General features: G+C 31.7%; 3 protein-coding genes across 5 annotated transcripts; 1 reads left to right on the forward strand and 2 right to left on the reverse strand.

The window, feature by feature from the left end:
• The first annotated feature begins 355 nt into the window (after window positions 1-355).
• Window positions 356-1,340, forward strand: LOC128393147 (signal peptidase complex catalytic subunit SEC11A-like). The gene is given in 3 exon segments (XM_053353275.1): window positions 356-526; window positions 658-1,027; window positions 1,030-1,340. Coding segments are annotated over 3 exon segments (546 nt in total). The 5' UTR covers window positions 356-466; the 3' UTR covers window positions 1,146-1,340.
• Window positions 1,309-7,370, reverse strand: LOC128393142 (3-hydroxyisobutyryl-CoA hydrolase, mitochondrial-like). 3 transcript variants are annotated; one of them, XM_053353272.1, is made up of 6 exons: window positions 5,146-5,749; window positions 4,720-4,905; window positions 4,185-4,486; window positions 3,317-3,715; window positions 2,865-3,203; window positions 1,309-2,276 (listed from the first exon to the last, which is right to left on the reverse strand). In XM_053353272.1, the coding sequence occupies exons 3-6, from the start codon at window positions 4,423-4,425 to the stop codon at window positions 2,155-2,157; spliced, it is 1,101 nt and encodes a 366-aa protein (XP_053209247.1). In that variant the 5' UTR covers window positions 4,426-4,486; window positions 4,720-4,905; window positions 5,146-5,749; the 3' UTR covers window positions 1,309-2,154. The 3 variants fall into 3 exon arrangements, 2 of the variants coding, with proteins under 2 accessions (XP_053209247.1, XP_053209246.1); XM_053353271.1 differs by lacking the exon at window positions 4,720-4,905 and having other exon boundaries at window positions 5,146-5,748; XR_008326076.1 differs by lacking the exons at window positions 1,309-2,276; window positions 2,865-3,203; window positions 3,317-3,715; window positions 4,185-4,486 and having other exon boundaries at window positions 4,721-4,905; window positions 5,146-7,370.
• Window positions 7,371-7,504: 134 nt separating this feature from the next.
• On the reverse strand, window positions 7,505-12,473 carry LOC128393137 (E3 ubiquitin-protein ligase MARCHF6-like). The gene is made up of 9 exons (XM_053353266.1): window positions 12,293-12,473; window positions 11,679-11,775; window positions 11,502-11,575; window positions 11,018-11,161; window positions 10,396-10,928; window positions 9,921-10,289; window positions 9,488-9,843; window positions 8,625-9,372; window positions 7,505-8,538 (listed from the first exon to the last, which is right to left on the reverse strand). The coding sequence occupies exons 1-9, from the start codon at window positions 12,312-12,314 to the stop codon at window positions 8,164-8,166; spliced, it is 2,718 nt and encodes a 905-aa protein (XP_053209241.1). The 5' UTR covers window positions 12,315-12,473; the 3' UTR covers window positions 7,505-8,163.
• Window positions 12,474-12,618: the final 145 nt, after the last annotated feature.

Consider the following 12,618-nt stretch of genomic DNA (forward strand, 5'->3'; position numbering starts at 1 on the left):
CATTGTAAACAATTAAAAAATAATCAACTCAAACAATTTAAAGTTTCAATGTAAACACTAATTCACATGTTGCGGTTAAAAAGACCGAAGCGAATTCGGTAACTAAAGATTACCCCAAGTATCCGATTCGGAACTTTAATTAAAAAGAATAAAATTGATGTGTAAAAAACTTCTAATTGAAATCAATATTATTGTGGAAAATTAAGAATTTTAATTAATTTGATTAATTGAAATTCAAAGAAAATCAATAAAATCTAATGAAAAGACAAAGAATCGTCATAACCGAATGAATCTTTATCTTTATCGATTCAAATATCTACTGGAATTTGTCGCTTTCTGATTGGCTGAAACTCTGGTTGAGTAAAAATTGACGTGTGCTTATGATTTGTTTCCCTTTTGGATTTAATTGTTTGATTACTTGTTTTTTTATCTAAATCAAATTAATTTATTATTTAAATTATCAACCATGGATAAAGTATTAGATGGATTAGGGTTAAGTGATATAAGGCGAATGACCGCTCGCCAGGTAAGTTTAATTGTTTCAAAATCTGTTTCCTCTTTCAACCCAAACTGTTTCTCTTTTAGTAGATCAAATGTCAACATTGATTTTCTATTCTTTTCTTTTTTTTTCTCTTCATTTTCTTGATTTTCTTTTAGATTTATTATCAATTTTTAAATTTTGGAATGATCGTCTCATCCGCTTTGATGATATGGAAAGGTTTAATGGTTGTCACAGGAAGTGAAAGTCCAATTGTTGTTGTTCTCAGTGGTTCCATGGAGCCAGCATTCCATCGGGGTGATTTACTATTTTTGACAAACTACCGAGAAGATCCTATTAAAGTGGGTGATATTGTCGTATTTCGAGTTGAGGGTAGAGAGATACCCATTGTCCATAGGGTGTTAAAATTACATGAAAAAGAGGATGGATCAGTGAAAATATTGACCAAAGGTGATAACAATTCAATTGATGATCGTGGTCTTTACGCTCCAGGTCAACTTTGGCTTCAAAAGAAGGATATTGTTGGCAGGCGAGGGGATTCGTTCCTTATGTTGGTATTGTGACAATTTTAATGAACGATTATCCTAAATTTAAATACATGGTACTGGGATGTTTAGGTATATTCGTTCTTGTTCACAGGGATTAATTCTCATGAAGGAAAACAATTATTCAACAAACCCAATCAATTAATCAGAAGTCTTCATTTGATAAAAATTTTTGATTACTAATTATTATTTCTCTCTCTTGCTCTCTCAAATTTAAACAAAACAAAACGAAAAACACCAACAGTCAACAAAAAACGATTAAAATTTGATTATAATAATCAATTTGCTAATTTTAATTCTCACTGAGTTGAATTGATTACCAACAATTTACAAACATTTGACATTCTACGAGTTTTTTTTTTCGTTTATTTTGGCATTTTCATTACTTTTCGAGAGTTGGATTATTTAGTTTTCCACAGTAACGAAGTCGGAGTGGGTTGGGAAGAGGGCGAAGGGAAGAAACTTATGGAATCAACAATATATTTATCAGATTTTCCACCTTCGACAAGGAAGGAGAAGTAAATTGCTTATTAAATCACAACTAATTTAAGATAATTTTCGTTTATCAAGTTTTCGTCCATTGTCCAATGATAATTGTGTCCTCCAATTCACCGCATACACAATTAACTCATTTTCTTTAAACAATTTGAGTTTGTGCTTCTTTAAATTGTGTTAATGGAAAGTTAATCATTAACCACGATGATATAACTTGGTAATTGATTAACTTTTCCTTTTTCGATATTTTGTTTTCTTCTTCTTCATTTGATTATGATGATGATGCTTCTCAAAATTTCTCGTCATCTCTTCACAATTAAGCCTTTTGATTGATCTCCAAACTTTACTCTCTTTCTCTCTATCTTTTTTCCGATCATCTGGTTAATCAACCATTTGATTAGATTTTAAATAAATTGTATCATATCCAACATTTGATATTGTGTCTTCTTAATTGTAATCATTGGTAATTTTGTTTTTTCCTTTTTCCTTGTGTGTCTTTGTTGTATATTGGTTTATGTTTAGAGGATTTTTCAATTTAAAATATTAACTTCATTTCATCAGCATATATTTATAATAATTGTAATAGTAATTAGTTATCATTACCATCATCAATTACTACAATTGTAACTCTTTAAATTGTGGATCTGATGGATTGAAATAAGCGTTAACTTGATCTTCAGTTACATCTTCAAGTTTACTTGGTTTCCATTTAGGCGATTTATCTTTATCAATTAGAGCTATTAGAAAGATAGAAGAAAATAATTACAATTAGTGATTAATAATTAGAATCATAACCTTTTATAATTAAAGGAAAAATGAGAAGGAAATTAATCAAAGAATCGGTTAAGTTTTTTTTCGTGGAAAAAAAATTTTTTGGATCCAATCCAATTATATGAAATGAGTTAAGATCAAGTTTGTAAATAACATTGAAAATATCAACTGAGTTTATCCTTTTGCGATTTGTGTAATAATTAAGTTAATTTAGTTTATGAATTTGATAGTTAACTATAGCTAATCGTTTAAATGTGAAGAGTTGTTGAGATTTTGTGCAAGGCTAAGATTTTTCAGTTTCTCATATGATGTCCCATCAATTCTGATAACAATTCATATGAATAAACTAATTGTATTCTTATCCTAATCAACTAAATTCTAGATAATCTTAGATTCTCATCTAATAAGGTTAACAATTGATGATTATTCAGTAATAAGTATCAAACTTATCATCTAGAATAAGAAAGTTTTCTGTATATCTTTTTGTTTCGTGGACACGTAGACTTTGAAAAATTGGATTGATTGATTAGGTGAAAATAGAAATGAAAACTGACCAGCTCTGACTCCTTCGAAAAAGTCCGATTCGTGCATCATTTTATGGGCGATTCGATATTCCATTTTAAGACAATCGGGTAAGGACATCATTGCACCTTGTTGTAACGCTTTGAAAGTGACTTTTAAACTTGTAGGTGAGACTGAATTCAATATTTCGAGTTGTTGTTTACTCCAATCGGATGAATCTTTCGACAAATTTTCCATAATCTGTTCAACCGATTCGGCACCAAAGGCTGAATTGATTCTACCTTTGTATTGCTTTAATGAGAACTCTTTCTTATAATCGGCTTCCCATTGTTCTTGATACCTTGTCAATAGAGAATCAATTCCCTTTAAATCTATACAATCAATAGAAAGAAACCAAACAAGAGAGAGAAAAATAGAAAATCAAAGAATAAGAAAATGTGAATGTTGACAAGAGATTCCAAGAGAAAATGTAAACAATTTTTACCTGGAACTTTCATTCTGAGCAGGTCACTTTCCAATTCTTCCAGACGATCAGAGCAAACAAAATGAGTGGCGATTCCTGCTTTAAATAGATCCCTACCATGTAAACGGGCACCAGTCAATGCAAGATAAATACCAAGTTTACCAGGTAGACGAGGTAAAAAATGAGATCCACCGACATCGGGGAAAAAGCCGATAGCAGTTTCAGGCATAGCGAAAACGGCTTTCTCAGTGGCTACTCGATAAGCTCCATGAACAGATAATCCAACACCACCACCCATAACAATCCCGTTTAACAATGCCACATAGGGAATAGCCATGGAACCGATCTGATTGTTTAGACGATATTCTTCACGGAAAAACTCTAATCCAAGCGGTGATCCATTACCACTTTGAGCTACCACTGTAAAGAAAAATATATAAGAAAAAAAATAACAATTAGTAAATCATGTGAGTTGATAATAGCAAAGAAAAAGGTTAAATGTCATGTTATCATTGAACATCAAACATGATTATCATCATCACTCTTTCAATAAGATAATCAATGATGAGATTATCTTAGAAAGGTAGAAAATTGCATTTTGCAAATCAATTATCATCAATCTAATTAACCGGTATAACTGATTGAAAAATATCAGTTCAAGTTGATTGTAATCAAAATGATAAGAGTTGAGTGTTGGTCGATCACAAGTACAATTGTGATTTAAAATGAAAAACAAAAGGTGAATAAGGAAAGAGAAAAGGAAAATGTAATCATAACCAAGAGAAAATTAAATTAGCCAACAATTAGACCATAATATCTAAATTGAAAGACTGGTTCAAGGTAATGATGATGAGATTGAATGACAATTTAAGCTAAATCAGTATCGCACCTTTGATATCACCACCAGCACAAAAAGCTTTATCACCGGTTCCCTTGATTATAACCATTTTCATTGAATTGTCCATCTCCCATTTCCTTAATTGGGGATAAATTTTTCGTACCATTGAGAGATTTAGAGCATTTAATTGATTGGGTCTATTGCAGATGATGATTCCTTTGTTATCTTCTCGATTAAGGATAACATCGTCATCACTAGAAGATGATGATGATGCTGAAGAGGCAGAGGACATCCTTTGTCGAGATAATTGGTAAATAAGGTTCACCGAGTCATTTCGCCTTGTAAACAATAGCCTGTGAAAAGAAAGATGGATTCCAATATGAGATGATGATAGAGAGAAAAGAAAAGAAAACAATTAAATAATATTCGTAATGAAAGATCAACATTATGTCAAATTAGAAAATAACAAAAAGGATAAAGAGAAAAACAAATTGAAGATAACTAATCATCTCCAATAAAATATAACATTGTACATGTTACATTGTATTATCATGTGTTTTTTATACCATTAATTTTATCAACATACAGTTAGGTGTGTGTGTGTGTGGTGTTTGTTGAGAATTAGTAACAATTAGAATGGAAAATGATCAAATTAACAATAAACAATTGGGTGAAATTGACATGATGATAGGAGATTTGTAAATGTAAAAGGAAGAGAAAATGAAAACAAGAGAAAAAGAGAAAGAGGAAAGTTGATCAGCAAATTTGAGAGCTAATTGGTGAATAACAATTAATTAACATACAGATTGGAACAATTAAACAGAGGAAAGAAAAAGAATAAAAAATAAAAAGTAAATTTAGAAAAATAAAAGAAAAACATAGAAGAAAAAAAAGAAAACAATAACATTGAATTCCAATAACAGGGAAACCTTGATGTTGGAGAATTTTTTTTTACATCAAAAAAAAGAAGGCGAAATTTTCATTACAATTAATGGGAGAATTAAGTAATTACCTTTTCATACAAATGTTGGACATTGTCGAAAATTTGATAACAATTAACTGTTCAATCAGATAGAATTTTCTATATGATGAGATTTGCGGAAAATAGTAAATGAATAACAAACAATCACAAATTGAAGAGAGAGTGAGTGAGGTAAATGTTGCGTTTTCTACATAGAAATGGAAGAGAAAAATGAAAGAGAAGAAGATTGAAGATAAAGAGAGAAAGGGAGATGTAAACAAGATTCTCTCTGGATGAAGACAGACTTAAATTGTTTCGTTCTTGTCTCTTTCTTTTCCTCTTTCTTTTCCTCTGTTAATCTCTTTTTCTTTTTGCTTTCATTTGATATGAGAAAATTTTTCTTTCTCTTCTTCTTTACCAGTTAATCTAAACCCCATGAGGTTAATTTAGATGAATGATTTTCCCGGTTTCATGATTACAATGAGAAAAATCAAACACTCGGATTAACAACGATGGTAATTAGATTATAAATTAATTTCCCTTCTTTTTCTTTTTGGTTTCGCTCACTTTGATTGTAGACTAATTGTGTTGGTTTTAGTGTCTTTGGTTTGGTTGCAGGGGAAGAAGGTGTTAATTAACTCATTTGCAAAGTAATCTAATTAAATGTCTTCAAAATCGAGAAGATTATTTTCATCTTCTATAACGGAGAAAACGTTTGAATTAAATTTGATGTTTTGCATTTTGTCGTTGTTTTCATTGTCTTTTTTATCCATATCAGTTGATTCGTTTGACGATTCTTCAGATAATTCTAATCCCGATTCCTTTATATTCGGTTTAGATGGTTTTTCGAATGATTGATTGTCTGGTTGATTCGATTCTAATTGTGATGGTTCTTCTTCTCCCGCTTCTTCCGCTGCTTCTTCTTCATTTTCTCCATTTTCTTTAATTTCTTTAATTTCTTTATCTTCTTTGTCTTCTTTATCTTCTTTATCTTCTTGATCTTCTTGATCTTCTTGATCTTCTTGGTCTTTTTTCTCTTCCTCTTGGGTTGATTCGATTTCCATTTCTTTATTTTTAAGATTTTCATCCACTATGGAGGACAGAATGTTGGTAATTAAATCCTCCATTATTTCTTCATTTTTTTCGGAACTTGTTGATTCATTAGAAGATTCTTCCGATAGTTGTAAATTTGATTCTACCCTTGGTTTAGCTGGTTGATCCATCGTCGGCTTAGAAATTGTTTCCGCAATTGGTTGGTTAACAGTTTCATCTTCCACAACCAAATCCATTTGATCAATTTCTTTATTTCCAGTTGAATCCAACTTTGATTCGTCCATAGTGACAATAAATTCACTTTCCATCTCATCATTATCATTATCATCTTCATTGTTTTTATCAACCATTAAATTTTCAATTGCCTGTTTGAGTTTCTCATCGGGCAAAGGTAAGTTCTGTTGTTCAGTCTCTATAGTAAATGGCGTTTCTAACGCTTCTTCGGCTTCTTCGATATCCATCGAATCATCTTTGAAAACGGTAACATCTCCACTAAATTTCGTAACCTCTCCAATCAAATCTTTCTTTGGATCTTTGTTTTCTTCTTTCGATTTTATCGACTCTTTGGATTTTGTCGGTTCTTTAGCTTCTGTTTCTTTCGGTTCAGTTTCTTTCGACTCAGGTTCTTTAAATTCTCTTTGTTTAGTCGTACCATTGGTCAATTCTTCAACCTTATCCTTGGTTTGACCGAAAACATGAGTCTTGTACCAATCTAAAACATCGGGCGGAATTTGACTGTCCACAAAAACCACCGGCGCCTTACCAAGCGTTTTTCGAAAACGATTGAAAATTTTCTCATTCACCAAATCCAATACACTTGAATAAGTATGAACAATTGTTTCATTAACATTGGAATGGATGACCGATGATTTATCAGGAGATGAAGATGAAGAAGATCCAAACATGATGTAATAGTTAAAAGAAAAACAAAAAAAAGCAACAACAACAAAAGAAAATCCCGTTAACAGAAAAATCTAAACAAAGAAAAGAAAAATTATTCTAACACTTTCACAAGAAGATGTTTAATTGAATAATAGTAGTAAGTAAAGTGAACAATCAATGAACAAATTAGTAAATTGTAAGAAACAGAATGAAAATTGATTAACAATAAACAGCGAATTAAAAATTAACTCTAATTGTTAGAAAAGATAATTTTCTTTAAGAGTTTTTCTCCAACAGATGGAGCTTAGTTATTGGAGAATTTTAATTTCGAATTTAAAATTGGGGGAAAAAGCGTATTAATGTTAACTTCTTTTCCCTTTTGGGGAAAGAGTTTTGACTCTCCCAGTAAATGGCACTTTTTTCAAATGTGTAAACATTAAAGAGACTTTTAAATGAAGGGAACAAACAATTAATCTTAATTGTAGATAATAATCTTTTGATGATAATCAATTGATTTTCTTTTTAATTGTTGTGTTGCTTTCATTTTGTACATTATATATACAGAGAAAATTAAAGGATAAGTTTGTTGTTTTAGTGATGGACTTTAAATTGTTTGTGCTGCTTGAGCTTAACTTTTAACTAGAACATTGAAATGATTGTTTTTGATTGTGATCAAATTGCTAATCAATTGATTTTTTTTTCATTGTTTCCTTTTTTTCCTCCTCTTTAATGGATAAATTGTAGTGCATTTGTAGCTGTCGTTGATCACAATTTGTCTTTTGGTTGGTTCTCTATATTTATATGGCATAAGAAAGAGTTGTTAATGATTCCGATGGTTTCGATGAAATTAAGATGTTGACAGTTGATTATCTTTGAGAATTTGTTGCTTATTAAATATAATTAGTTTGAAAGAAAACTTATCATCATCATCATCTGAAAGCAAACAATTCAAAGTCTTTCGTCCAACTGATTAGAGGGGGTAATATAAGAATCGATCCAATTGAAATAGCTGGAAATCTATTGTTAAATATTTGAACACGTTGTTGTTGTGAATAGATTTTGTTGCGATAATTGTTTAAATTAAATTTTTCCTCTTCTTTTATCCAATTATTGGTGATTATTTGTGCCTTCATTTCAGTTAACAATAGCTGGAGAATTGTTTGTTGATGATGTTGTTGTTGTTCCGGTCTTTTTATTTTTAGATGGATCATAGTTAACCAAACGTTTTCCAACAAGATATTTGTCGTTTTTGATATGCTCATAGAGACGGAAAAATTTGTTAATTTGCCAATGGATCACATAAATTAAAATTGAAGCAATCAACAGGAAAGGATAGATTCGTCGGATAAGAAAATTTCTGGTCTCAAAGCTAACATCAAACATTGGTAGGATACCACAGATGATAAAATAAGGTAGAGAAAGAGTTGAACCAAGAATAAGGATAACAGGTATTGCCAATTTGGTCATAATGTATTGAAGATTGATATTGATTAAACCACCATGATATAACTGTAAAGAGGAAGTGAAAATTAAATATTAAAATTTTGATAATCCATTTTTCATCCAAAATTATATTATGGGGAAAAAATATTTACATTTTCAAGGATTTCACGGAGAGGCCATTCAGCCATCATGGCTAAACCACAGATCGCTTTTGTATGAAGTATACCGAAAGCCCAATCTTGCCATAGATAAAAAATTGGTGTTTGATTAAGTGGTACACGAATGGGGACAATGATTAAAACATCAAACATAAGTCCAATCAGAAGTGGTATCACTCCTAATAAGATCATTCCAGCAATCAAGGCTTTACCGGCTATGATTAGGCCATCTTTTACTTTAAGAGCGATAGCTGTCCATCCACGAGGTAGCCAGTTACAAAGGACGGCACAAGCTCGTGCAAGTAAAAGGCCAACATACAGGCCACAAGCAGCAGTGTTCAACTCGTGGACTCGAGTTTCACCCAACCAAACGGAAAATAAACGCCGTCCAATGATCACAGGAACAGTAAGAAAAAAGAGACCTACAGCAAGAAGGGAGCCCGCAACACAGAGAAGGAGACAAATGATTTTAAGAGCAAAGTATTTGGGTACAATGTAAGGTTGATTGGAATCATCATTTCGAATTGGAACTAAACTATCATCACTTCCATCCTTTGTACCTGGTTTAACATCACCTAAAAGGAAAGATCGAATATCTAAAATGTAGGAAACACATATGCACCAAGCTCGAATGAATGATTTTAACCATGATCGAAGATGAGTGTGATCGAGAAGGGCAGGTAATATCAATTGAAGAATAAGAAACTCTAGAGATACCTCATTGGCTTGATTTTCGTTGTTACTGAAAACAGAAAGAGGGAGAGAAAAAAAAAAGACAATTAGTTAGTTGAGGAAAAAAATTTGTTCTCATGATTAAGATAAATAACCTCGAACTTATTTGCTTGAATTATTCTCACCTAGAATGTAAAACATGATAAGGCAAAAAACCAGGGAGAAACTTTTGTATGATACAAACAGGAAACCAAACCAAAAGTAAAACTGTTGTACCAAAAATGACAAGAGATGCGACAAATTTTCGTACGTGCCGAAGAACAGAAAGATTTATCATATCCTGAATAGGATTGAAATCGGGATCATTTAAATTTCGAAGGAACCAAAGGGCACCAGGACGAAGAACCTCTCTTAATATATACATAAATGAGGCAAAGTAGAAGACATAAACCATTCCAACGAGCCAGTGAATGAACATCGATGTACCAGGAGCAGATCGTAAACCAGATTTTCGATCAGAAAGAGTTGCTCCAAGAATAGGCTAAGATGATTAATGAAAGAAAAGGTTAAATTAGAACCAAAAAGAAAACATCTCGAAAAGAGTCGCGAAAAACTTACCAATGAGCAAATGTCAAACCACCAACCAAATACTAGAGGGAAAATGCCAATCTCAAATATAAAAAGAAGTGCAACTTTTACAGCAACATAAGATAATCCTAATAGTTTCTGTGTTCTCCTAAATCTTAAAATTATAGCGGTAGAATGTAAAAAGACTAGACCCAAGGAGATAATGATATAACCAAAAAGGGTTGTAACAAGGCCTTCGAAATTGGTAGCGGAGACGGTGTCCAATAGTCCTAAACCTCGCACAGAAAGAGCACCAATATGGAAAGGGAAGAATGCAAAAATAAGGACGAAAAGGGTATTGAGAGAAATGGCCCAGAAAACATGTTCAAAAAAGATTAATGATCCATCAAGTCCAAGTATCTATGAGAAATTTTATATAATCAAAAAGAGTAAAAAAAAAGATCATCATTAACAATTGATTGGTGGAAAAGGTATTGAAAGTTAATTTATTTGGATTGATATTTACTCGTTCCCATGTGAGATCTTCAGCTGCTCTATCCCATTCAACAGGATTCCAGGGAATCTCTTCTTGAGCAGCAATTCGAGCAGGTTCTCCATCATCAGGATTAATAAACTCGGCATTAGGTGCACCATTAACTGCCTCGATTGCAGCTTCAACAGCTCTAAGATTATCTTCCTCTTGATGGTCATCTTCAGAATCTTCAGAGTCTTCAACATTTTCACCTAAATTATTATTATTTACATTATTATTTAATCCAATACCCGGCTGTTCATTTGGTATATTTTGATGACGATTGGGCACATTTCGAGGTGGTGGTGGTACTGGAATAGGTTCAACAAGGTCAAGCCATTCAGGGCCACCTCCACGAATAATTTGCTCTCGTAACCAGACGAGACTGAGAAAGGCACAAAGAGTGCAACTAATGAGACAGCACCCATAGAAACCGTCAGTGGCAATATTTTCAGTACTCAGCAAATCTGACGGAAGTGACAAAACAGATGACCAAGAATCGGAAAATAGACAACGATAAATTCGATCTGAGGCCAAAATATTGATGAGAAAAAAACATAAATATTAGATTAGCAAAATATATCAACAGAGAAGGCAAAAAAACTAAATTACTTACAGGCTGTTAAGGGGACGATTCCCAACCAAGCTATTGCCACGATTGAATAATGTATCCAATATTTAATTGCTGTTGCTAAACTTCCCAATAATCCAGTTAGAATATCATTAACAGGTAACCTTTTGGGCATATCAGGTGAATAAACTAGAAATAGATTGATATAAAATTAGTTATACAATTAATCAGGTAACATTTTCCATAGCGAGATCATCACCAACAGTATGAGAGTATTAAATGATATAAAAACGATGATTAGTTTGTTGATAGAATTAAATTAGAATAGATCAAGTTTTTCTGATTATTATACGATTAGAAATGTAACAACTAATTTTACAACAGTAATTTCTACCCTGATATAAATATTGTAAATTTGATTAATCGACTGTTGATAATAACAATAATGGTTCCAATAGTTGATCTAATTGATTGGTGGTGATGAGCTTGCGGAAAATGAGTAAGAAGATGATTAGATTGAACCACTAACTTGGTATAAATGAGAACCTGTAATTGCATAGTTCACAATACTCCTTTTCACTATATTTTAACCATTGTACCAAACTAGAGAAAAGCGAAAAGAGAAAAGAGAAAATCAATTAGCATAAACCATACAATCAATTAATTATAGTAAAAGTAGATCAATGAATGACAGATATACACTTACCAATCTTGGTGAATATATTTTATGCTTCCAGTACAAATACATGGATGAAATAGAGGCTTTTCTGTTGACCCCTCGGATCGACAGACTCGACAAATGTCTGTAATGATGAATAGATGATGAAGAAAAAAAATTTAGTAAAAAAACAATGACAGAAGAGAAACATTTCCATGCAATAGATATTCAAATGTTTGGCTGGAAAACCAATCATCATGTAGGGTACGTGAATGATTATAGATTTTCAGGTAAAATAAGAGATGAAACGAAATATAAAACGGTCTAAATAGAGACTTTTCTTCCTGCTAATCCAGGTAAACATATCAGCTAAAGAGAGATAAATAGATAGAGAGGAAGAGAGAGAGATAGAGAGAGAAAGAGAGAAGAATGAAATTTAGGCCTAACATGAAAAGTAGACCGATAGAAGTAAAAAAAGGTAGAAAAGAATATTCTCAACAATTCAGAGATAAATAAGAATCGTATATTCAATCAGATACACGGAAAAATAGCTAAAATCACAGATAAGAAGAGAAATAAAATCAAACCTAAAGAGAGAATAGAAAAGAATAAAATTAACAAGGAGACAAAAATATGGAAGAAAAAAAAACAAATTCCATTACCTTGAACATTGTCGTCCATCATTTACCATATTCTATCCAAAAACCAAGAGAATTATGGTTAATTAATTGTAAACTCAAAAAAAGAATTAAATTGCTACCAATTAATTAACTAACACCAACAATTAGATGATAATAAATTGAAAACAAAAACAGAGGAGCAAAAATGTTTCATGTAAACAAAATTTGGAGAAAAAAAATTCGATTGAGGTTTAGAAATAAATTTTCTTCCAAGAGATGGCGCCAGAGTGGAATTTTCTATTTTCATTATGAGTCACTTTAACTAATCTTTATCTCTCCAATTAATTAATTATTTAGTAATTAACTAA

Source organism: Panonychus citri, unplaced genomic scaffold (genome assembly GCF_014898815.1).
Source record: "Panonychus citri isolate SS breed McGregor unplaced genomic scaffold, ASM1489881v1 Contig00138, whole genome shotgun sequence".
Classification (NCBI taxonomy): Eukaryota; Metazoa; Arthropoda; class Arachnida; order Trombidiformes; family Tetranychidae; genus Panonychus; species Panonychus citri.

Excerpts from the sequence above, each read along its gene's own strand:
- LOC128393142 (XM_053353271.1), bottom strand. The coding sequence starts at position 5,168 with ATGTCCAACATTTGTATGAAAAG. Across the intron at positions 4,487-5,145 it reads TCCAACATTTGTATGAAAAG|GCTATTGTTTACAAGGCGAA; the intron begins GTAATTACTTAA and ends TTCTTTTCACAG. Across the intron at positions 3,716-4,184 it reads TGCTGGTGGTGATATCAAAG|TGGTAGCTCAAAGTGGTAAT; the intron begins GTGCGATACTGA and ends TTTTCTTTACAG.
- LOC128393137 (XM_053353266.1), bottom strand. The coding sequence starts at position 12,314 with ATGATGGACGACAATGTTCAAG. Across the intron at positions 10,929-11,017 it reads AATCGTCCCCTTAACAGCCT|ATCGAATTTATCGTTGTCTA; the intron begins GTAAGTAATTTA and ends TTTTGGCCTCAG. Across the intron at positions 9,373-9,487 it reads TATCATGTTTTACATTCTAG|TAACAACGAAAATCAAGCCA; the intron begins GTGAGAATAATT and ends TTCTGTTTTCAG.